The 25,861-nt window shown below is 41.6% G+C and overlaps 1 protein-coding gene across 1 annotated transcript in view; it reads right to left on the bottom strand.

The window, feature by feature from the left end:
- The window catches only part of Rtn1 (reticulon 1), a 213,091-nt gene that overhangs the window by 88,031 nt on the left and 99,199 nt on the right, over window positions 1-25,861 (bottom strand). The window contains exons 2-3 of the mRNA XM_070032457.1: window positions 16,942-17,721; window positions 10,103-10,858 (exon numbers count right to left, since the gene is read on the bottom strand). Coding sequence (XP_069888558.1) covers window positions 10,103-10,858; window positions 16,942-17,721 — 1,536 coding nt within the window. The remainder of the gene's footprint in view (window positions 1-10,102; window positions 10,859-16,941; window positions 17,722-25,861) is intronic.

Here is a 25,861-nt window from a genome sequence, read left to right as displayed (position 1 = left end):
AGCCTTGTCCAGTCAGTAGGAAGAAACAGGACCAATCCATATGAAAGATTTAGGAAGAGATTTACTGTATTCAGCTAAGGACCTCCCTCCTGAACTCCCCCCCCTCCCCGAACTCACCCCCTCCCCCCCACCCCCCCACCCCACCGAAAAAAAGCAAAGGGAATTGCTGCAAGTAAGCCAGCTGGGGTTGAATGCCATGAAACTTACAGCAGATGGCACTAAAATATTATACTAACATTTCCTTATGCTCCAAGCTGAGCTCTGGGTTAAGGCTGATTACAGGATGTCTATTTTAAAAATGCAGATGAAAAATGAATCCTGTATGGTTAAATTCTCTGGCTAAAAATAACTGTAAGCATTAGCACCTAATGTGCTTTCATACAAAGGATGGGTTAATATTATTCAGACAAGGTTATGTCTAACAAAACCACCCAGAACAGGAGGGAGAGGGAGGAAGCCAAAAGACTCAGGAATCTGTTTAAATCTGGCTCAGTGTGATAAAGCCATGAAAATCTGCTTCTCCAATTTCCATGGCAATGCAGCAACCCTCAAACAAACATTTTACGAACCAGATTTGTTTTTCTCCTTTCTAAATACCTTTGCATGATATTTTTGGATAATGTTGAAATACAACTGACGTTGCATAAGGTGTAAACAACGCTGCCTGTTCCAGCAGCTTCAGCCTTAGACAGAATGGCTTGTCATTTTCACAAGTAACCCACAGTGCTGGTTTCAATGGCAACCGCCCAGCACCTGGCTCTCAGGGGATGCCTCCAAAAGCACTGGCAATGGCACGACAGGCTCAATAACATTTATAGGCTGGCAGGAGCCACTCAAGATTTACACCCATGTAAAGTGATCAGCGTGTTCAACATCTACTTTGTAAATATGATTTAAGGATTCTACCTAAAAAGCCACTGAGTATTCATTTACTACCACCTTCTTCTTCTTCTTCTTCTTCTTCTTCTTCTTCTTCTTCTTCTTCTTCTTCTTCTTCTTCTTCTTCTTCTTCTTCTTCTTCTTCTTCTTCTTCTTCTTCTTCTTCTTCTTCTTCTTCTTCTTCCTCTTCTTCTTCTTCTTCCTCCTCTTCCTCCTCTTCTTCCTCCTCCTCCTCCTCTTCCTCCTCCTCCTCCTCTTCCTCCTCCTCCTCCTCCTCCTCCTCCTCCTCCTCCTCCTCCTCCTCCTCCTCCTCCTCCTCCTCCTCCTCCTCCTTTCTTTTATTATCCTTAAGTCATTGTATAGAGGGATTTTAACTCAATGTGTCAGTTTATAAGTATAATGCACTTGGGCCATTCATTTTCTTACTCAATAGAAAGTGTAGAGACTATCAAGCTCTGGTCACCAAGAAGAGCAAGAAGTCAGGAACCATGTAGACAAGTGAGTAATGAAGAAGGCCACCAGCTATCATTATGTTTGAAAGCTCTCATAATAAAATATGAATACAGTGAATGTAATCTGTCTTAACCTGCAAGGAACTTTCCCTTGCTCTGTGTCTTCATTATAGTTACTCTACCACTTGAGCCACAGTGCCACTTCTGGTTTTCTGGTGGTTTATTGGAGATAAGATATTCACAGACTTCCCTGCTGGGGATGGCTTTGAACCATGATCCTCAGATCTCAGCCTCCTGAGTAGCTAGGATTACAGACATGAGCCACCAGTGCCCAGTGGGGTGAAACTTTTTGTGTATAATATTTTGCTTTGGTAAATAGACTCATGTCATTTGTTCCAAATTCAATCCCTTTGAAGGAAGTGGCCCTAAAAATGGATCCTAACCTGGCTATAACTGATAGGCCCAGAGTTGGGGCTTGAGCTAACTGTTAAGCGCAAGAAGAATAATGCCTGGGAGATGGGTTGGGAAAGGTGGGTTCACTTCAGATGGTGAGGAAGTGGCCCAATCAGGTCTCCCCTTTAAGAGGTATGTTCATATTCAATATACCAAAGAGGGTGGGCTGCTGATAGGCTCTGGTGCAGGAAAGAATTGCCATGGCAATACTCCATAGGCCCACAGAGGCAGCCTTAGAAGGGACTGGGTTACCAAGGATAGTGCACCTTTGCTCTCACATTTCCAGTGTCTTTGAATAACCCATGTTACTGACTGAAACCTGGCTGTAGATTTCTGCCTTGGCTGGTAGAGAAAACACAACCCAATTATAATATGTCATATGAGTGCTGTCACCTGATAAGCCAGGTCTTTTATCAACCTAAACCCCTTTTAAAAGCATTATTCAATTTAAATCATATTACAAATATAGAAAGCAGAACTCATCAGTCACATTTTAGAGAAGAGGCTTGGGAAATTTCAGACCAGAAATGATGGACCTTGATTACCACCCAAGTCTTTCTTATTCCAGTGCTCATACCTTAATTGCTGCATAATATTTGCCTGTGTAGCAACCTTAATTACAAATCTTATTTTAATGGAGTCATGCTGTATTCACAATAACAATAAGCATTCATTCACACATTTTTTTCCATTTTATAGGGGTTATAAAGTTTCAATAGCCTGGTCTTGTACAAATTCAGTAGGTTTGGCTCAGCAAAGAAAAGGCTAAACACAAGCCTTCTCCTTTGTCAACTCAAATCCATTACTGACTATGTCAGCTGAACCTCAGAAAGCCTATTTCTCTGCTGACTCCATTTGCCATTTCCTGGGCTGATCACTCCAGGAGTGCAACTAAGAGGTAAATGTTCTTCATGAGTAACAGTGGGTGAGCTACACACAACATTTTCTTTTTAATTGGTCTATTATTCTTTACCCTTTCACTGGACTCAATAACATTTAAATGAGCCTGTGGAAAAGAGCACAGCTATATAACACTCTGACAGAAAATAACATTCTATAGTATATTTCAGCATCTTCACTTTGCATCTGGAGACACCATTCATTCATTTAGGCATTAAATGTTGATTGAGTTCCCACTATGCAACAGACTTGACTGTAGGCAGTCAAGATACAACAGTCATGAAAAGGTTGCACTCTCAAGAGCTTAAGGGTACAAGCAATAAGCCACTAGAGACTTGCGCATATCATAGGCCAGGCAATAGGTGCTAGGAAGAGCTCAAATAGAGATCATTGTGGGAGAATCAGAACTCAAGGGCTTAACAAATTTCCAGTGTGCCCCCATGCATCATGATGTTAATAAATCATGTTATTAATTCTGGCCAACAAGAACCCAAGCAAAAAGTGGTGTTTGTCATCTCCAGAAGTAGGTCTTTAAGAGCTAATGTGCACTTCAAATTCTCTCTCTTTCCCCGGTTGATGTTCAGTAGCATGGGTGTGGGGATGGAAGATTGAGCAAAAGTTTGGAGCCCTTTGTAACTAGATGAAGCACAGCCTTCATTAACATGCATAGGATTTTGTGTGAGCTAGAAATAAATGTTTGTTGGACAAAGACATAAAGATTCGGGGGTTTATTACTGAAGGATAGATTTACTAAAGGAGTCCAAATAGTATGGAACTCCTGAGTCTAGGAAGAGACAGCAAATGAGCCAGAAGATAAGAAGAAACTGTATACAGCAGAGATGAACTTAGTGGTTATGAACCCTTACCAGACATTTTAACACCCTCAGGGTTACTAAAATATGTGACTTGTAGATGTTATACCCAAAGATTATACCTTGGGATATTCAGGTTGGGGTCTATGCATCTATATACAGAAAGCAATGCTCATCAAATTATGATAGATTGGGTCACCTGGCTTTAGGAAACCTCCCCAGAAGCAACTGTCCTACAATATACTTGACACAGAACACAGTAGATCAACTTCCTATAAACCACTGAGAAGCAAGCAAGCTAACTGTGATATTTGAAGTAAACCTTTAAATTTCTTATCTGAATTATATAAAAAACATGTTGTAGAAACTTCATTAAATGAGTAAGTAGACTATATTATGATTAAGATAAATATGTAGTAATAAAATGAGCGTGTAAGCACCTAAGTTATTTTATCTTCATAAGAAGCCTGTAATGTGAATACAATTATCCCCTTAATGTTTAATGATTAAACAAACATAGGTTAACTTGCCCAAAGTCATACAAAACTAGTAATAAGTAGCAAACATAAGGCCAAAACCCAGTTGAACTGTGCTGCAATAGGGAATGGGAAAAGCAATCAGAAGGATGCAGAGTCTAAGGAAAATGAATTTACACAAGACACCATTAGACATAGGCCCAGGGTTGTTCTATACTGAGCAGAGGACTCCAGTCCTGTGAGAACAGGACATTTCAGGCCACTGAAACATGATAGAAATTTCCAATGAGAACTATATACACTTCTTGTTCTAATTCCATGCTTACCAGGCAGCCATGGGCTGATCTCTCTTCTTTTTCTTTTCTTTTCTTTTCTTTTTTTTTGTCAGTAATGGGGCTTGAACTCTGAGCTTGGGCACTGTCCCTGCTCTCTTCAGCTCAAGGCAAGCACTCTACCACTTGAGCTACAGCACCACTTCTGGTTTTCTAGTCGTTTATTGGAGATAAGGGTCTCACAGAGTTTCTTGCCTAGGCTGGCTTTGAACTGGGATCCTCAGATCTCAGCCTCCTGAGTAGCTAGGATTACAGGTGTGAGCCACTGGCACCCAGCCTGATTTCTCTTCTTAGATAAAAGTCCTCTTGTACATACTAGTATAAACTTATAACCAGGTGTTTGGGGTTAGATCAGATTCAGATAATTTCAGAATACTTACTGGCAAGAAGGAGGTCTTCATGGAATGAAGAAGTACAGGCTAGCCTTACCTACAGGGGTTCACTCCTTCAGGGCCTTCTGAAAATCTGGGCACTTTGCCCAAGCTCAGAGCCTGTTATATAGGAGGAACCACACACTAGCTAACTGATGCACATAAATGAACTCATTTATCCAATGAAACCAGCATGGCACACTCTAAAAAAAAATGGAGTGCACATAGGGCCCCAAAGAAACAGGATATAAAGAATGTACATTTTGAAAGAAACATAGGGTGAACAAAGTAGGGGCTTTGAGTAGCTGATGGACACCATAGAGACTGGGGATACCTTGTGATGAGAAGCACTTCAGATACTGTACCTATTTCCCAATTTTGCCTAGGGTTAGCCTTCAACAGAAGGCCTTTCCAGTCCTCCTAAGGTTCTCTCTTAAGCTTTCTGTTGCTCCTGCTCTCCACAGCGCACCAGCTATTCACATTGTGGTTATTAAACACTGGAGCCATTTTGACAGCAACATCTTCGGAAGTAGCAATCAAATGTTTTGAGAATAGGATTGGCTTAAAAAAAATATGACTACATCAGCAATTCTAGCAGTGGGGCTGGTTAGCACCAGCAAAACAGAATACCAAGGAAAAAGATGGAGTAGAGAAGCAAGGCTTATAAAATGATGCAACTCTAGGACAGATGCTCCAACATATTTTCTAACTATAGATCTTCTTTCTCAACCTTATATTGTATCATAGGTTATATTATGATTTAAGAAGATTCTGGCTATCATAACCACCCCCAAACTCCTGTAGTTTAACAGAAGAAGAATTCATTTGGGGCTAACTGAAGAGGTGTGTGAGTGCCCATTAGGAGGAAGCTTCACACCATGTTGTCATTCAGGGTCCTCTTAGCCATCTTCTTGAGGGAGGAAAAGTTACGACCACAATATCATAGCAGATGTGACCTTGTCCCAGATGCAACCCATATCACTAACAACATCATATTCTATTGATAATAATTAGTCTCACAGCTTCACCAACATACAAGGGTGGTTGAGAAATAAAGTTCTTGTTTAAACAGCCCCTTCTTGGCTATCACTTTATATGGTGAAAAAGCAAATACTGATTTGGTTGGAAACTACTTATCTTTACAGAATGAGCATCATGTAAATTTTAAGGGCAAACAATGATGACATGGGAAGAAAATCTTATTGCTCAAGGGAATTATCCCATTTTATTTCATCTTATAGGCAAATTAATGCAGATTTGATAGATGAATTATGAAGCTTGAAACCAAATAGTAGTTCTCTCACAAGGGCTTTGTCCCCAGTCTTATCTCTAAACTGCCCCATCAGCAAGTCCTGGCTCTGAGAGTAAGATGTGGCCCCCATTGGAACTTGACTATAAATCCCCAGGGGTTTTCTAAATCATAGTCAAAATTGAGTTTTGGCATTGGAGTTATAGTACATCTTAGTGGGATCTATAAAATCTACCCTCAAAATCTATTTGTTAATGTTTTATTTCCAATGTTTGAGAAAACTATGTGACTCTATGTAAACTTGAACGAACTATCAGTTGGCTAAGCTGAGATTTTTTTAAATTAAATGTCTTTCAGGAGATTAGGCTGAATTTGCATCTGACTGATCACTGCATTAGTTGTATATTATGTGAATTAGCTACAGATAGTGTGTTTCATTATAAAACTCCTGTTTAAATTAGTATATTTTCATGACACTAAATTTTAAATCTCCAAACTGTAAAGCCAGTTGCTATAGAGAAACACTTAGGTTTACTTAAAGACAAAGCAACTAACTGGAAATGAATTTAGTTGAAAAGAGGGCTCTGGATGAGAGCCAGGCGATCTTATTTCAAATCCTTATTCTTCTATCCTTACAATTTCAGCTAAAACAACTGAATGAAACTTGATTTCAATCTGAAATTGGGATACTGCTCTGAAGATTCTAGTTATTAGAAACTAGGTTCACAAATTCTATATTTCATCATATTTTGTTTTTAAAGAGGCCATAAAGAGCATAGCACAAAATTCATTCTTCTAAAAATTAATTTAAAATTAATTTTAAAAATTAATTTTGAAACTCTTGTTTTTTGTGCTTATTTCAAGGAAAATATGAGCAGAAATTAGGATTTCATTGGCTTTTCATTCAGATGTTCATTCAGATAACAGGCCTATCCTTACTGAAATGCAATTATATCTACCCATTCAGAGTATGATGTTCAAAACAGGTTGTCCTGGAAGTGCTAGGGAGCAGACAAACAGGACAGAGGGAAAAGTGAAGCATGAAGAAAGAATAAATAGTCTCCATGATAATAATAGCAGAGGTCTCCAAAAGGTGTAGAAAGCTAAAATAGATGGATAGATAGATAGACAGACAGACAGACAGACAGACAGACAGACAGACAGACAGACAGATAGATAGATAGATAGATAGATAGACAGATAGATAGATAGATAGATAGATAGATAGACTGGTAGAACACATGCAATGGTAAGCCTAGTGCTCCCTGAATGGTATATATGAGGATGCCACTGGGGGCATCTGCCAAATTCTCCCTTTTAATATTTCCAGACCCTACTGAAATTAAGATCAGCATCAGCCAGGTAGCCTGGAAGTCAGGAGAGAGCGTACATACATACTTGCATGCATAAACTTGAACGCACTTATATTTCTGGATGCTTCTGAGTGGACAGAGCTGAAAAACTGCAAGCCTTCTTGGCCTCAAGGCTGAGGAAGCCCTGAAAACAAACCTACTGTCCAGTGACAATAATTACGAATAGCCAGGGGGAGGCCAAAGGCTGAGGAAGCAGTGCTTGGCACAAAAACAAACCTACTGTCCAGTGACAGTAATTATGAATAGCCAGGGGGAGGCCAGGCAGCACTGATCTTTTCTCACCTGCTGGGCTGGAGCTGCTGAGACCAGAAGGGATCTCAGAGCTCAAATAACCTGAGTCATCCGCCCACAGCCCTAGTGCTCAGCTGCCCCAGAAAGGCCCACATAGTATAGCTGAGCACTGACTTTCAGTGGGAGCCTAGATTTCAAAGGACCCCTCAGTGCAGAGGAGAGCAGAGGTTATTTGCCTGGCATACCTTAATCTTTTGAAAAGACTTTCACTCTAACTTCTAAATTTGCCAGCAGAGGATTCAACCCATATAGGGCAACATGCACAGAGCTAAGAACACCCTCAGCAATGCTCTGAAGCCTGGACATGCATTCACAGCTACAGCTTTCCGTTCCCTCAGCTCCTCGGCAGATATGTGGTCAGTCAAGTCCTAGAAGTTGTACTTGTCTCTCAGGTTTACTAAGGATAAAAATAAGCCTGCAAGTTTCAAATTTTCTCTTCCTGTTCAACCCTCATACTCATTTTTGGAATAAACTCTGTGTATGTATGTGAGTGTGTGTGTGTGTGTGTGTGTGCGCGCGCGCGCGCGCGCATGTGCGCGCGCGCATATGTGTTGGAATAAGGGCTTAAATTCAGGGCCTGGGCACTGTTCCTTAGTGCTTTCACTAAAGACTGGCACTCTACAAATTGAGTCACAGCTTTACTTTCATGTCATTTTTTGGTGCGTGCGTGCATGTGTGCATGCGTGTATGTATGTGTGTATGTGTTAATTAGAGATGAAGGGTTTCACAGACTTTCCTGCTGGGGTCTGGCATCAAACCTCAATCCTCAGATCTCAGTCTCCTGAGTAGCTAGATCACTGGCTCCAGGTTAGAACTAGCATATTTGAATAGCATGTTGTGACTATTTCAAGTATATTAGGGACTAAGATGGAGACACATGCCTATTACAGTACAGAGACAAGAACATGCAATCATTACAACTCAATATTAACTGATTCAGACCCAAGGGTCTGAAGTTGTTCAACCTAATACTGTTGCCCTGGTTCCTTGAGAGCTGCAGAGTGCTTTACCACTATAGTCAGAGATGGCAAGAAGCCAAATTAGTGTGAAATTTTACCTCACGAACACCATCACTATTAAATATCCTACCTATTGCATGCACTAAATATACTTTAAACTCAGGGAAAGTTATTTAGGAAATCAAGTCAGGTGAATACAGATGTAGCTCAGTGGTAGAGCACTTGCCTGGCATGTGCAAATTCCTGCTTTAAATTCCCAGCACAACAAAAGAAGAAAAAAAAGAGAGTCAATTCTGTCAGGCTCAACAGCAATTCTACTCACATACAGATTCTCCACCAATCATATAGCAGGGTTTATTTCATTCCCCTCTCCATGTTAATTTTAAAGAATCTAGATGCTAGATTACAATCTATAATAAGGGAGATTTTTTTCCCTCTGTGTTTATATGAAGCACTTTAATTGCTAGTAACATCACCCAAGTTAGCAAAGTGAGGAAAGAGGGTGTTCCCTTGAAATCATTTATCTTCAAAAAGCAAAATACTTGTAAAGAAGCAAAATGTAGAATAGATTGGGTGGGAGGGGACCTGGAAGGAAGTTGCTCATGAGTGCTTGCTTTCAAGTTCTACCAGGGAGTTCTGGGGAGTTCTCTACTCAAGAACTGGACAGAAGTTCTCTGTCTTCACCCAGCATAGAACATGAACAAACACAGAAGGAGCCAGACCACATTTACTTATAGGATTCTTGGATTTCATTCCTGAATTCCTGACACAAACTGCAACCAACTGCTCTTAGTGATTTGGGGAGCAGGAGGAAAATATCCTAAATACATATACATAGTGTCTGGCCACTAATAACTTCCAACTGTCATTCATTTGAAGGTCTCTTATGGGCAGAAATAAAAATGAAATTAATATTAAGATAAAATGATTTAAAATTTTTCATTTAAAGATTTAATCAAAATGAATCAATAATTATATGTTGCTTTGGGACAGACAGAAAAAATTGTGGGACCAACTTTAGACAGTGTTGTTTTCCTGACTGTTTGAGACACAGAAATCTTATCATCATCCAGGTGTTTTGTTCTTTAGGTAAGAAGAAGAATGGAGCTGACCTAGTGTGCAACCTATTTAAGGAAAAAAAAACCCTTTGGTTGGCAAAATGAAAACTTAGTAATGGTGGGGTTCAGCCTGGAGGGACCTAGCCATTCCCAGTCTTTGAGGAGGTGGGAAACAGGAAGTTAGGCTGGACAGAGAGGAGAAAATCGTCTCTTTCCAGCTTTGGCATGAAAGGAAAGATACAATCCTCCATTGGATGTTCTCAGAGGGTTCACAAAATGGCTTAGTATTAAGGGTGCTTAGGTTCAGTGTGCTATGTCTCAGCTACCAGCGTTTTTCTCTTCTCCTCTACCAGCCCTTGATGGTTCTGGGGTTTCTGTGTGACCAGCATGGGGTCAGCTCCAGGACTCAGCCTGGGAGACCTTCTTGCTGATACCCCAGGGCGGCCAGCCACTCACCGGGCAACCCCGCTGCTTCAAGCAGAGAGCTATGGCTTTACCTTTTTGCTTATTGAGGAGCTGCAGCAGCGAGGGTGCCATGCCAAGACCTGGAGGCGCAGGGACCTGCGGGGCTGCGGGGCTTTGGTTGGAGCTCGCTGCTGTTTCTGCGGGTTTCCACAGCAATGTGGGCTCCTCGGGCTCGGGGGCTTGGTCTGCAGAAGACGGCTCGGGGCTGGTGTGGGGGTCGGCGGAGGGGAAGTGGAGGAAGGGGTCGGGCTGCGCAGGGCCCTGCGGGCTGGGCGTGCGCTCCTCCGCGCGGGCGCAGGTCTCCTCCCTGATGGCATCCAGGGCAGCTGGCTTCACGGGGGGTGAGTCCTGCTCTCTTTTGGGGCTCTCCTCGGAGGCAGAGGAGGCATCGCAGGATTCGATGATGAGCTCGCTGTCCAGCTCGGCCTCGCGCTCCTCCCGCAGGATGCTGTACTGGATGGACGGGGATGCTGGCGAGGGGGGCGGCCCGGCCACGTGGCCGAAGGTCACATAGCTGGAGGGCAGCGCATCTTCTGCGGCCGTGGGGTCCTCTGACACCAGCTCAATTTCCGAGTCTCCCGACTCGGCGCTGCTCGCCTCGTGGTCCAGAGGGCTGGGGATGGTGGGCAGCCCAGACCTGGCCTTGGGCTCCCCTCTGTCGGCCACCGGCCCCACCTGCCGTGGGCTCTCTGCCGTTTCATAGGATAACCCTTTGGCTTCTTTAATGGCAGTGATCAACTCATCCTCCGAGATGCTGCATTTCCCCTGGGACTCCGCAACAGATGGTTCTGTCATCCCACAGCGCCAAGAAGAGTCAGAGAGGCGCACACACAGACAGACGGACAGATGGACACAGAGAGAGGAAATACAACAAAATTTCATTAGGGGAGATGTCTGGTGGTTGCCTGAGGAATACATATCTCATTAGCACAAAAATAAGTCTGTTTCTAGGACTGTGCTGGAGAGGCAGGGCACCTGAACTAAAAGGCTAATTATCGTGGTGGCCCAGTTAATCAGTGTTATGGTACCTGTCCATCTTTATCTAGCTATCTAAAAAGACCCAGCAATTTCATAGCAACAGAGATTAGTTTTTTGTTTTGTTTTGCTATTTCAATGCAACAAAGATGGTAGAAGTCATTTTTATGACTTTTATGGGGTGCGGTAGGGGGTTTAGTTTTACAGATTTCATTGGGTGATCTGTGCAATACATCTACAAATATGAGAGTCATTCATCACTCCAAGTCCATGACTTTACAGGCTTCACCAAGACAAAGATGGGTAATTTGGTGCCTTGGGTACAACTTAACTTCTGAACTTGACTTTATTCCTTTTGAGTAAGAAAAGTGCAGCTAGGTGGAGTAAGTAGGAGGTATTGTTTCTTTGCTAATCCCCAAAGCAGGCTGTACAGATTACCTTCAGGTACCTTCCAACAGCTCCTGTTGTTCGCCACTTCCCTTCCCCTCCTCTTGAGAAGAAAATAGCAGACAGCCACCCCACTCCCCTGGGTGAATGCTTGCCTTCCGCCTGATGTTTATCCAGATGGCCTGAAGGCCATATACTGGCAATCTTGCTGAGCTTTTTCTCTCTTGGATGCAACTAGCCTGAGATCACCATGACAACAGTGTTGGTCTGCCTGGCCATAGAGCAGGGATTTATTTTAGAATATCCTTGACACTGGTCTCCAGGCCTTTTGTGAACAAGAACTAGTTGTTCAATGCTTTCTCAAAGTGCTGAGGCCAGCAGGAGGATCTAGGGAGGTAAGAGGAATAGATTATCTGTGGCTACATCATGTGCTGCCTTAAGAATGTGGAGGACCTAAGGGATCAAATATTTTAGAGTTTCTAATTCCTTATAAAGAAATCTTTCATTCGTCTATTATTTATGGAGACTCTACTATGTCTTGGGTCCTCTTTAAGGTACTTGGAATGTATTAGTGAATGAGACCGATCACCAAATTCCTGCTTGTACTCTAATAGGAAAGGTATGCAATATATAACAAATATATGTAATAAATAAGGAAAGCATCTAGTGTTTTAGCTAAGTAAAGCAAGGGTAAAGGAATCAGGAGTTAAGAGTAAAGTTGGGTCAGGGAATCGGGACCAGGGACCTGGGACCAGTTGGGCTGAGGTTGTAGCTTTAAAAAGTAGGGAGGCTGGAACAGGCCTCAGGAAGAGGTGAACCAATATTAGCACTGAAAGCAGGTGTGCGAGTGACTCATGAAGACTGTCAGAGAAAAAGCACGCCACGCCAAAGGAACAGATAGATGGTACAAAGGCACAGCGAGGGGAGTTCCAATGATTTCTAGGCTAGACAGAAGGTTAGTGTGTCCTGAGCAAGGGAATAGGGAGGCAAATGATAAAAAGAAGTGAGGGACATGGCAGTTCAGATCTCAGGGGCTATTATTCTGAGCGAAAAGAGAAATTATTGTCGGGTTCTGAGGAGCTCAACTTCTTAAGTATCTTAAAACGGCATCATTATCTCAGATAATCATAAATTTATTGTATGAACTCAAACTTTACTTTTGTAGCAATTGGCTATTTAATAAGCTGCACACACAGTTCTGTGTTATGATTTCCAGCAGCATAGCAGTGCAAAAGTTAGATCAGCTTCCTTTGGAATGGTTAGCTAGAGCAATGAAGAGGAAGACAAGGAGGAGAGGCCATTATCAACTAAGCAGCCATCTGTACTTCTGCAGAGCTGTAAATGACAGCATCGCAGCTCCATCTGCTAGCCTCTCTTGGGTAACAGGCACTTTACATGTAGAGCTTGAAGTCTAGACAGGGTAGGTGAAACAAGTGTCTGGTGTCACTGACTGGTTTTTCTCTCTTTGCCACCCAGAATCCATTCTCAGTTTTCTTTGCGCTGTTCTGTATATCACGCATGCTCCTTTCTCTTCTGGTTTCTATCCACAAAACAAACTTAAACACGAATGTTTCTAACAGCAAAATTACCCAAAGTAGGAAGAACCTCATATCCCTTAAAGAATGGATAAATAAAATGTAGTACATTCCTACAACAGAATATTATGGTACCATACAAAGGAATGAAGTACAGATACATGATCAAACAACTAAACACAGTATACTAAGCAAAGTAAACCAGTCAGAAAGAACTATACATTATGATATTATAGAGGCAGGAAGTTGATTAATAATTGTAAGGAAATCAAGAGTAGAGGGTATTCAAATAGGACACAGAATTTCTTTTGTGGTAAAGAAAATGCTATAAAATGTATTGTGGTGATAGATCAGAAGTCTATTAAGACCTCACTAAAGCTGTTTTTTTAAGACAAAAAGACCCTTGGCTCTGATCTTCACTTACAGATTGGCACAGCCTATATCCAAATGAGTGTCCCATGGGTGAGAAGTAACTTTAAATTATTTGAAGCCTCCAGAATTGAAGGAATATCTGAGTTTGAATAAATACCCCAAATTCTGACCTGATGAGAACTCATCTTCTGTGACCTCTCAACAGTATCTGATATGTTGTCCATTCCTCTGAAGGTTTTGCAACACTATTCTCTTCTGATTAAACGCCTAGCTCTTTTGACTTCAGTCACTGCCTTCCCAAGCCAAGCATCCTCCCAGGAGCTCTGCCCTGGGCTTCTTTTCTCCCCACCTCCTCCATCTCTAGTCTCAGTTCCAATCACTGTGCTGGTGTTCCACAGCTTCCTCTACCCTATAGAGTAAGAAGAAAACAAGACAAACCAGACAGAGTGGTACCAAGTTCCGGAGAAACTTGGAGGGGGTAACTGAAGAAGGTGCATTGAAATTGGTCTCAAAATGTAAACAGAGCCATGAAAGGCAGACATTGTCTCAGAGTGGATCCACTGGGCAAAGATTCAGATATGAAACAGGAAAGGGTGTGAGTCAAATGGCGGCTATAACAAAAGTTGAGCTGGAGTATTGTGGGGAATGATGCAGGGTATTGAAAGGATGGAAAAGGTAAATAGGGCATGGGAGTTCCCAAACAATTGTTTTAAAAGTTCAGCATTGGTGGGTTCTGCAAGAGCAAGAATAAACCTGACAAAGGAGTGGAGGGGGGTTGACCCATGAAGAGGATATTGCAATCATTGAGAGAGAAAAAAATGATGATAACCTGAGTTTTGGTGCCCAGGGGATAGAAAGGGGACAATTCAAGAAGAATTATTGAAGAAAGAGAAATAAGAGACAAAGGGTCTAATTCATATGGTAGGTGAGAAAAAGAAGAAATGCTAAGCCTAAAATGAGCAAGGGTTCCATAGCTTGAAGCATCGAAGTCAAACAAAGATCTGGTCTGATGGACAGGAGTAGAAAATTCTTATACTGGGTGTGTCTTTCCTTCCTGAGGTATGCATCCTTCTAGGAAGCCTCTCAACATGAATGCTGGGATGGACCCAGCTCCTGCCTCCACAGCATTGGTAGAGATGTGAAAGAAAAGGGACTGATGAGTTCCATTTTGGACAAACAAAGATGTGATTTTAAAGTACTTATTATGAGTCAAAGGAAACTTGGAGCCAGGTGCCAGTGGCTCAGTCCTGTAATCCTAGCTAGTCAGGAGTTGAGATCTGAGGATCATGATCTAAGCCAGTCTGAGCAAGAAAGTTTGTGAGACTCTTATTTACAATTAGCCACCAAAATGCCAGAAGTGGAGTTGTGGTTCAAGTGGAAGAGTGCCAGCCTTGAGCAAAAAAGCCAAGCATAAGTACAAGGCCCTGCATTCAAGACCTAGAACTGGTGGAAACAAGGAAGGAAGGAAGGGAGGAAGGGAATCAAGTAGAATGATGTATCCGTTGTTGCAGGTAATTATGATGCTATAAATGAAAAGGGAAGGCTGTTCTACCCCGTTGCACGTGCTGGTGTCCATCTGTGCATGATGGTATCTTTTAGGTCTCCCTTTGTTTCTGGCTTTTTTTTCTACACATCATGCAGAGGGATCACTTGAAACCTTTTCCAGCTTCCCATTCTGGCCACACTGGCATTCCAGGTATTCCCTGAACACATACAACATACTCAGCTTAGGGCCTTTGCATGGCTGTCCCTGTTGATTTATACCTTTTTCCAGTTACTTGTGTGGCCTTTTCTCATGCTCCATTCAAGCCTGTAGCTTGAAGAAACTTGTCCTTGCTATTTACCTCTCTACCTCATGTTGCAGGCTGGGACAAGTCACACCTAGTTTCAGTTAGATTCACAGATTACTTGCTATCTCTCGGCATTCAAATCCCAGTAGTATTTTACATGCAGGTCACAGTGCCTTCATACTTCCATATGCGCACCTCTTCCTACTCCTTTGAGGGCCACCTTCAGTCTCTGTTATCTGGGGAGCTATTGAACTCAGATTTTTTTTTTCGGTCGTGGGGCTTGAATTCTGGTCCTAGGTGCTATCCCTCAGCTCTTCAGCCCAAGGTGAGCACTCTACCACTTGAGCCACAGCGCCATGTCCATGAATTCAGATATTCTTGGCCCTTTATGTTTCCCTTTCTCAGAACACAAATCACACCAGAATAGGACCCTTCTCTTTATTATCTGTCTCACTGAAGGGGAATGGCTAGTTTTTGTTTTAATTTCCATATCACCAGTGCCCCTGCTGATATGACTGACCAAGAAAAATTTGCAGTGTTTGTTGAGTGAATGAATTAATTTGAAAATCAGGGATCCAGGTGCGATGAACCCTGGGAGCTCTACCGTTGCACCTCTGAGGTAACCTCAGAGAAGAAGAGTAAGCCTTGTGCTCATCTTTAGGGAAACATAAAGAGGAGAGACGTTCATTAAGCCTGCTGTTCTAAAACAAGGCCTTGGAGTGTAGTATCAGGATTTCTTCCATCTGAAATGCTGACCTGCACTTGGTAGGGTTATAATCCCAGCCATAGAGGGTTTAGGAAGAAGTCAGGCATTCTTAGTCATCTGTCTAGCCGCAACATGGGCAGTGATGAGTAGGGTCAATGGTGTGGCGAAAGATGTGTTGTGGAGGTGGATGAAGCCTTTTACAGGGGTCTACATGGTCCCTTTTGTGTTTGAAACAACAATTAGAATCTAGTTTAACATCCTGCCTTGAGTCAGTGAAAGACAATATCAAGTTTTTAAAAAGGCCACGCCTAGTGAGGTCGAAAGTTTTTTTCTTTTCCATTTAATTCTCAACAAATATATCTTTTTTTTTTTTTTTTGTCGGTAGTGGGGCTTGAACTCTGGGCTTGGGCGCTGTCCCTCAGCTCTTCAGCTCAAGGTGAGTACTCTACCACTTGAGCCACAGCACCACTTCTGATTTTCTGAGTTGTTTATTGGAGATAAGAATCCCACGGATTTTCCTGCCTGGGCTGGCTTTGAATTGCCATCCTCAGATCTCAGCCTCCTGAGTAGCTAGGATTACAGGTGTGAGCCACCGGCACCCGGCTCACCAAATATATCTAATAGTATAATTTCAGTGTAATTAAGCTGATACGGCTAAGATCGAAGGGAGGGGGAGGAGTACCCTTCGTTGATGTTTTCTCTTGCTGCCTGGGATGACAGTTTTACCTTTTCTCTACCTCTTTTGGGAACGGCTCAATGTCCCTGCCAATAAAGTCCAGTCAGAAGTGCTCTCTTCTCCCGTGAGACTTCTAGGAGACTGGGACATTAAGTGGGAAAGCAGAGCTACATGAAACACTTTACAAAGTAAATCCAACAGGAGTTGAGAGGGAATCCTGCATCTCAGCCTTTGTACAACAGGCTCAGGCCTGAAAAAAGTTGCACGGTAATTAAATTAGTTACACTGAATAACACTGCAGGCGCCCACAGTCAAGCATGTTGAATGCCTCCTTCTCTAGAAAGTGCTTTGGGAATTCCATGTCCAAATGCTAGGCTTCCTTGCGGGTCGGGGGTAGGGTGGGGTGGGGTGGAAATACCAGTACCTTTACCTGTTCCAGAAGATGGAGGAGTGACAGATCCGGGGCTGTCGTCTTCAGGCTCCGATACGGTGACAGTGGGGACTGTGTCAGGACTTGGCTTCAGGCAGAGATCTTGCTTCTCAGGGCTCTTTTCTTGGATTGCAGTTGCGGTTGCCACAGAAGGTTCGATCTCGGTCAGTGTGATCTTGATGGGGGCACTGATCAGGGGAGCGCTGTGCTGCTCCTGGGAGAGATCATCTATGTAAGGAGCAAAGGTCGACTCTTCAAACAAGTGGTCCTTGACGATCTTTCCCTCCACAGGAGCTGGTTTGTCAGGTTCCCGAATCCCTCCTGGTTTTGTGGAGATGTCACTGTCCTTGTTCTTAAAGTCAAAGTCTTTATTTCCCGGCTCAGGCTGACGATGCTCCTGACATTTCACCTCTTCAGGCCTTGCAATGTCAATGTACTTACAGGCTTCTGCTTTCATCTGGTCCAAGGGCTCTGCTAGAATCTTGTTCACTTCAGTGGACTCAGCGGGAGTCATCTCTATTCCGGAATCGGAACTCAACAAGCCATGAGGCTCCATCCCAGGCACATCTGGTAAGGGGGGTCGAGGAGACCCCAGCTCCTCGGGGCTCTCTGAACTGGTGATGTGGCCATTTTCCTTCTGAAAACTCCCAGTGAAATAGGTCGCATCCTCATGGGGCGAGGTGCGCATGTCAGAAATCAGAGATGTGTAACATGCTCCTTCTCCATCCTTTGGCGTCATTGTAAAGGAGTGATCCAGGGCACTGGAGATCGCAGCCACACCTGTCAATCAAAATGGCAGCAGACTGTGAATGGGTACTTCACTGCAGATCTCTTTCCTCCCTGCCCCACCAACCAGCATGCCCAACGCGGACCTGGAGCACCAGCATGCTGACTTTCTCTGTCTACGTGACCTTCCACAGCTCTAATACTTTCCAGGGGGCAGACGCCGCAGCTCACACAAGCTGCCAGGCCCAGACATGCTGGGGACAGATCCAAGGGGACTAGAAAACTGATTTTTTGATACATACTACCTCACCACAGAGGGTCTTAACTTAACTCAGTGTAATTTAAAAGAACCCTTCTGGACAATAGGGGAGCTCTATGTTTAGTCTTTTGTGGAACCTCCATACAGCTTTCCAGAGTGTTTGAACAAGTTTACACTGCCACCAACACTTTTGGGCATTTACCCAGATGACCACAAACAAGGTCATACTAAAGCTACGGGCACAACTATGTTTATCGCAGCATTATTTACCATAGATAAGATATGGAACCAACCCAGATGCCCTTCAGTAGATGAATGGATCAAGAAAATGTGGTATATATACACAATGGAATTCTATGCCTCCATCAGAAAGAATGACACTGTCCCATTTGTAAGGAAATGGAAAGACTTGGAAAAAAATCATATTAACTGAAGTAAGCCAGGCCCAAAGAAACATAGGTCCTATGGTTTCCCTTATTTGCAATAAATAGTAAATGTCTAGGATAATCCTAGCAGATGAGTAGAATAGCTCAGTAGCTACACACATACAACCATATAATATGATGCTAAGTGAAATGAATTCCAAGACACGGAGACAAGAGATTTTTCTTTGTTTTTGTTGTTTTTCATGTACTAAGTGATTTCTTGTTTCTTTTGTATGTTCTTCCTCCAATGGTATATCCCCTGTTGTCACTGTATGTCATTTTGGTACCTTGGTATTGTATATACATTTATCTGAATAAGGGAAGGGAAGGGGAACAACAGAATGGTGAGACAAAGGACAAGGGGGAACCAATGCAACAGCTACATTCACAAGACAATATGTTGGAACTGATCTTACAATGGGGGGGGGGGGCTTTGGGGAGGGAAGGGAATAACAAGAAATGTACTTATTACCTTATGTAAATGTAACCCCTTGATATACCACCTTGACAATAAAAAGTTTTTATGAAAAAAAGAACCCTTCTTTGCATCAACAGTCTTAATGGCCCTTGAAGCAGAGGTGGACACGTAGATAAATCCAGGTTTGTAAATGCAGAAGTGGGTAATGGGCTGGGAGAGGGGCTGCTCTTGGAGGCTCATACAGCTGAGAAATCTCTCAAGACCTTCTCTGGTCAATCCTTCTACTCTTGGAGTCCTCTTTCCTTTGGATTGAGCCCATCCATTTTCACTTTTAGGTCCTCAGAGAAACGGGCTTGTAGTTTTGAGTCACTCAAGAGGCATCAGCCTAATGGCATGCTTTCCTATTCCCTCACTTTCTCCCTCATTCTGTCCTCCAAAGCCAATTATTTGACTTCCAGGGATAGCTAAACTAGTCCATGGGGAATTCTTCCCTTCCACTGGTGGTGCTAACAGCAAAACAGGTTTGTAAGTTTGATTTTACAACATGTTTTCACCTGGTCTTCATTCCATCCTCTGGGCACAAATGCATTCATTGTGAGCAGAAGAAGAAAACCCTCTGTTTCTTTCTAGGTTATACAACACTGCCAAAAAACCCCACTAATATTTGTTGAGAATTTACTGTTTGCTAAGCAGTGATATTTTTACCTAATCATTATAACATTTTTATAAATCAAGCCTCACACTTATTACTTATCCATATATAAACACATCATACAGAGTCACACACACACACAGCATCCACTATATAAAACTCTAGACACACCCAAAGAACATATCAACTTCTACAAAAATAATCAAAGCAGTAGTTGTAACATAGTATCAATAACTAACATTTGACTATTTGCTGTATCACACATATAAAGATTCATTTATTCATGGGGGAAATCCTAAAGGGTCAGTACTATTATTAGGTTCATTTCATAGATGAGAAAACCAAGGGGAAAGAGGTTGAATAACTCTTCTAAGATCTTACCAGCTGTAAGTGGTGGAGCCAGGATTCAAACCCAAATATCCTACAAGCCAGAAAACCTCCTCTATTGCTCTTGGCACCTCTGTAACTTCGTAAGATATTTTCCACCAAGTCATTTTGCTTTAGCATTAATTCAAATGAACTTAACTTCTGTCTTTACTTAGCTCCCTTTCTATTTTTCAACAGGCCATGGGGAATGGAAAAGCACAAAGCCCTTCTCCACTCTGGCACTCTCCTTTCTCAGCACTTTGGCACTAGCTGTTTTTCTTTTGGGAATTCTTCCTCCAGACAACTGCATAGCCAGCTCCCTTACTTCCAAGTCTTTACTTCAAATATCAGCTCTGTAAGGAAGAGGACCCTGACCACTCTGCCTCAAATTTCAATCTGCTCTTTCCTCCCTACTTCCTGGGAACCCATTCCCTTGTATTCTTCTGTACTTTTTCCTTATCATTTATCTCCTGAGTTTATTGTAGCATTAACTCATTGTCATTACTTGTTGGCTTTTCCTAGCAGGTATGTTAATGAGAGTAGAAATCTTTTGACTACTTTGCTCACTAAGGTAAACCTACCAAGTAGAGCAAGTCCTGGACCCGTAGTCAGTACTCAATAAATATTTACAAAATGAAAGAAAATAATTATGAAGCTTAGAGTTGAGCATAAGTATCAGGATTATGCAAGAAGACAGGTTGGCAGATTTCCTCAAATTGCTAATGAGACTGTTCATCAAATGGCCTGATTTATGAATCTACATTTCAGCAAAGCTTCTGTGCATTTCCTCTGCAAATACCAGCTCCTCTTTTCAACTTAGACCAAAATAAACCTCAATAGCCAAAGGAATAATAATACTATATTATTCCTTTTTGGGCCATATTGGTTAACCATATATATTCCACCAATAAAGCTATTAAATTTAAATCTATGAGTGTACACATACTTTCATCCTAAAGGTTTCTTAAGGCTTCTTGCATTGTGGGAATTTAGCCTGCTTGTATACCTCACTAGAGCCAGGGAAATCAACCTCACATCTTTCACTACAGATATTTGGACCCTGAGATTTGTCTACCAGGTTTTGTTGTTGTTTGTTTGTGTTTATTTTACAGTGTCTTGCCCATGTGATTAATGAGTTGTCCCCCAGAAAGCAAGGAGGTGTGTCTCCAGGATCTGAGTGGTCTGGAGGAATGGGTGGAAAGGGGTTGATAGACTACAGAAAACACAGTGGCTTCCAGGCCTGTGTCACAGGCCTGATCATCCAGCTACTACTCAATTCTTTCATTGCAAGGGCCACCGCAGGGCTCCTGGCATTATCACCTATACCTGCCACACTCTAATCTCCCCAGCCCACTCCCTCCTGCCCCCAGAATTCTCATACTAAATGCGAGTGTCACCTGCTCAGCACCCAGCCCCAAGCCTCTGCCTTGCTTCTCTGGATAATGCTTGAACTCTGCAGCCTAGCATCTAAGACAGTGTGACTCCACATCCCTCCCAGCAGTCTCCATTGCTCCTGACTCACTCCTAACTCTAGGCATCAAAGTCTTTCACAGATGTACACTTGTCTATAGCCTTGCCTTCCGCTTTCTAATTCAAACATGAAGTTCCATTTAATACAAACTACCTATCACTAACACTTTATCCATCTCATTTCTACTTCCAAATCTTTCGACCTCAAGCCATTAGTGATAAGAAGCTTTAAATGACACTTCCTCTATGATAAATTTGCTGACTGATTTACTTGATTAGGGTTGCTATAACAACCCTACAATAAAGTGGGTAGCTTATAAGCAAGAGAAATTTATTCTGGAGTTTGGAATTTCCAAGGTACCATGAGATTCAGTGTTGGTGAGTCCCTGTTCTCTAGCTAGCTTTTTGCTGTAACTTTACAAGGTAGGGGGAATGAGGGTTCCCTATGGGAAGTTTTTAATATGGGTTTAATCCTCAGGACCTAATCATTTTCAGAGGTCTTCACTCCAAATAACATCCCTTTGGTTAAGATTTCAACATAAAAACTTTTGGAGAAACATACAAATTCAGCCCATGGTAATAACCCTACCTATAGAATCAAACTTCTTCCTATTGTTCTCCATCCTCATTCTTATATCACTGAATTTACACCATTTGTGTGACATCTGTGACATTTGATTTGCATATATCCATACCATCTCATATGAATCTGTCAGCTCCTGGAGGTTGAGACTCCTGAACCATATTGTAGTAGCAAGTCCTAGTAGCCATTCAATAGAAAAATGAGTAAATCATTCAATTAATAAATGGCTGGACATTTTCTATAGAGCTTCAGAGAACAAAGTAAGAATGATGAATATAACCTAGCATGTGAACAATAGAGTAAGAATGTTATTAAGCAAAGCAGTGGAGCTTCATCAGAGTACAATAGTGCTCTGATCTCGGCAGACATTCAAGAAAAGACCAGCATCTTCCTAGGGAAGAACCACCATTTTGTGGGAAGTTGCGAACACAGAAAGTTCCTTTTACCTTCCTATAATGTTTATGCTGATTGGCTATCACCACAGTTTGCCTAAACTTCTTCTTCCTACCCTGAAGACAAAAAAAAAAAAAAAATAGTCAACCCAGATGCCCCTCAGTAGATGAATAGATCAAGAAAATGTGGTATATATACACAATGGAATTCTATGCCTTCATCAGAATGACATTACCCCATTTGTTAGGAAATGGAAAGACTTGGAAAAAATTATATTAAGTGAAGTAAGCCAAGCCCAAGGAAACATAGGTCCCATGGCTTCCCTTATTTGCAATTACTAATATATGTCTGAGACAAGCAGAAAGGGTCAGATAAGTTGATGTTAGGTGAAATGAACCCCAAGGTAAGTATTCAAATGTATTTTTTCTTTCTTGCTATTGTTTTAACAGATTTATAAGATGATTTCTTTGTTGCTTTGTATGTCCCTCCCCCATGGTATAACCCCTGCTTTCATTGTATTTGATGTTGGTATAATTTGTGGAGGGGAAGGGCAAAAACAAACAGTTTAAATAGGAATACAGGTGGACCCATTGCAACAGTGAGATGTACAAGTCGTAATGTAGAAAAACGAACTTTACAACTTTGGCCTGGCAGGGTGGGGGTAGGGGTGGGGAGATGGGAAGGATGGGAAGGGGAAACAAAGGAGGAGGCAACAATGCTTGATAAGAAATGTACTCATTACCTTGCCCATGTAATTGTAACCCCTCTGTACCGTATTTTTACAATAAAAAATTAAAAAGAAAAAAAGAAAAGAAAAAGAAAAAAATAGTCCATGAACTTTTCCCAAAAGGTATACCCAGATATATCCAGATTGTGTCTACAATGTTTGAGAAAATATGTAAGTAGGATCAAAACTAGGGAGAACTCTTACCCTTGAAATTCTTATCCTACCAGCTTTGTCTTGTTTAAAGAGCTCAGCTTGAAACTAGAAGGACCCCTTGCCACACTGCCAGGTCAGCTAGCAGGAAGAAGAGGCATAAAGTCACTTGTGCAACTCCAGCGGATCAGAATACTAAAGGATGTGATCCTGAATGCCAGAGAGAAATGTCAAAATCCTAAAGCATCAAAATCTCTACAGTTCACAAAAACCCAAAAATTACAATCCCAAAGGTTAACAATACTATTGAAATTCTAGAAGCAAAAATCCCCAAACCATAATTCATATTGAATAAAAAAAAACTATTTGGAAGAAATTGGAAGCTGAATTCTGGGGAAGTGATTAATGTTCTTCTAGTTCTTCCAGTTATTATCTTGAATGATTGCGAGGGAGTTTCGAGAAGAGATACTGTATGTCTCAGGGACTAGAGGGAGAAGACCCATTTCTAATATGAACACTCTAAAGACAGCTTTACCATAAACAGAAAAGAAAAAACTTATTTGTCACAAAAGGAGACTTCAAAATAAAGCTAATGACTGCAAACACAGGCTAGTTCTCATAAACTACCCCCCTGTTTGCCATATCTATCCCTATCTTTTTTAGTTTTTGCTTGAGGTTCTTTTTAGTGTTCCTTTCTTTAGTTTTTTTCTCTTTATTTAAATCACAGTATACTTTTCCAGTTCATTATGCTGTGTATTTCAAATTTGCATCATTTCCAATATTGGGTGTATAAATTATGCAAAGGAATTTCATAAATTTTAATTCATTTTTATGCATTTTTTCAAATTCAGTGTAATGAAAATGCACTATCACAAAGTTGGCTCTGTGTGTAGACTGTGCATAAATATATGAATATATATATATATATATATATATATATATATATATATGATTGAAACTGCCTCTGTAAAGAGAAGTCCTCTTTATATAACTAAATTTGAGAAAGATAAAATTTTTCGAGATCTCAGCTCTTTGGTAGTTGCTGCATGTGAAAGGCAATCCATTGAAGTTTTTAATGAATCTCATCAAAAGACTTGGGTTGTCTGGTCACAGCCTTCCAATGACAGTTACAAACCTGAGTGCACACAATTACCAATCATAGTGTTATACGTTTATATATTTTGTGTTTTGACTATTTATGAATACAACTTGTCTGTCCATAGCAGACATAAAATGGGCTATGAAGCACTCTATCAAGTTTTTATATGGGTTTTAAATAAATCCCTTTTAAAAACTATAAATAAACCAGGTGCCAATGGCTCACACCTGTAATCCTAGCTAGTCGGGAGGCTGGCACCTAAAGATCATGGTTCAAAGCCAGCCCATATGGAAAACCCATAAGACTCACTAACTCCAATTAAACAACAAAAAGCCAGAAGTGGAGCTGTGGCTGAAGTGGTAGAGGTTTAGCCTTGAACAAAATAGGTCAGGAACAGCACTCACATCTTGAGTTCAAGCCCCAGGACCAGCACCCTCCAAAAAAATTAGATAGTAGATAGATAGATAGATAGATAGATAGATAGATAGATAGATAGATAGATAGATAGATAGTAGACAGACAGACAGACAGACACATACATACATATCTCATACATAATTCTAAATTGTAACTTTCCAGAATTATATTTCAGCAATTTGTATCTTTCTCAGTTTTAGACTTTAAGAATTTTGATCTTTTGGGGTGTCAACATTTGGATTATGGTGATTGGAAATGTCTGGGTCTTAGGGCCAAAACATGTATAAACAAGCACATAATTCTTATAATGTCCTTTTACCCATTCTAAGTAAGACCATGATAAAATCATTGAAAATATGGTCATTCCCCATTTTCTTATATCAAGATAAATACCCTGCAAGATTCTCAAGATTCTAATTTACTGAAATTGAAAATATATATGCATTCTACGGTGCTCATCTGAGCTCTTGTAAACAGAAGGTCCTTCTGGGCAGTAAATTATACAAGAGCAGAGTCCTATGGGGAAGACTGGAACTGAGAAGCAGAGCTGAGCCTTGAGGCTCAGGGAAGCCAATTAATCCTTGTCAGAGCTTCCTGCAGGGCTGCAGATGTGGGAGCCCAGGCAGACTGCACAAGCAGCTGCCCCAGGAAGGATCCAATATTGTGATGCTGTTAAATACAAATCCACTAAGAAAAAATACTTCTTTATCTAGTCTAAAGATTACATATGCATATTGAAGCATTCTTCTGAACATTTCTTCCCCATTCTTCTCAGCAGCTTCTCCATACATCTAGAAGCCTGGTTTTACAAAGGCATTATGTCAAGAATCAAGTGTAGCCAGGCTAGGATGGCTCACATTTGTAATCCTAGTTACTTAGGAGGCTGAGATCTGAGACTCAAAGCTCAAAGCCAGCCTATGCAGAAAAGTTCATGAAACTCTTATCTCCAACTAACCACCAACAAACTGGAAGTAGAGTGGTGGCTCAAGTGGTAGAGTGCCAGCCTTGAACAGAAAATCTAAGGGACAGTACCCTGGCCCTGAGTTCAAGTCTCAACACTGGAACACACACACACACACACACACACACACACACACACACACACACACACACACACACACACACAAAATGAATCAAGTGTGGACCCACAGATGCCAGCTCAGAAGATGGATGGACTGGGAGACAGAGCAAATGCAGTTACGGGAGTACACTTAAAATGGATTGCTTTGTAAAAT

The sequence above is a fragment of the Dipodomys merriami genome, unplaced genomic scaffold, assembly GCF_024711535.1.
Source record: "Dipodomys merriami isolate MVZ:Mamm:240054 unplaced genomic scaffold, mDipMer1.0.p SCAF_1, whole genome shotgun sequence".
Classification (NCBI taxonomy): Eukaryota; Metazoa; Chordata; class Mammalia; order Rodentia; family Heteromyidae; genus Dipodomys; species Dipodomys merriami.
Note: the sequence above shows the minus strand (reverse complement) of the source record. Positions and strands in the feature narration are given on the sequence as shown.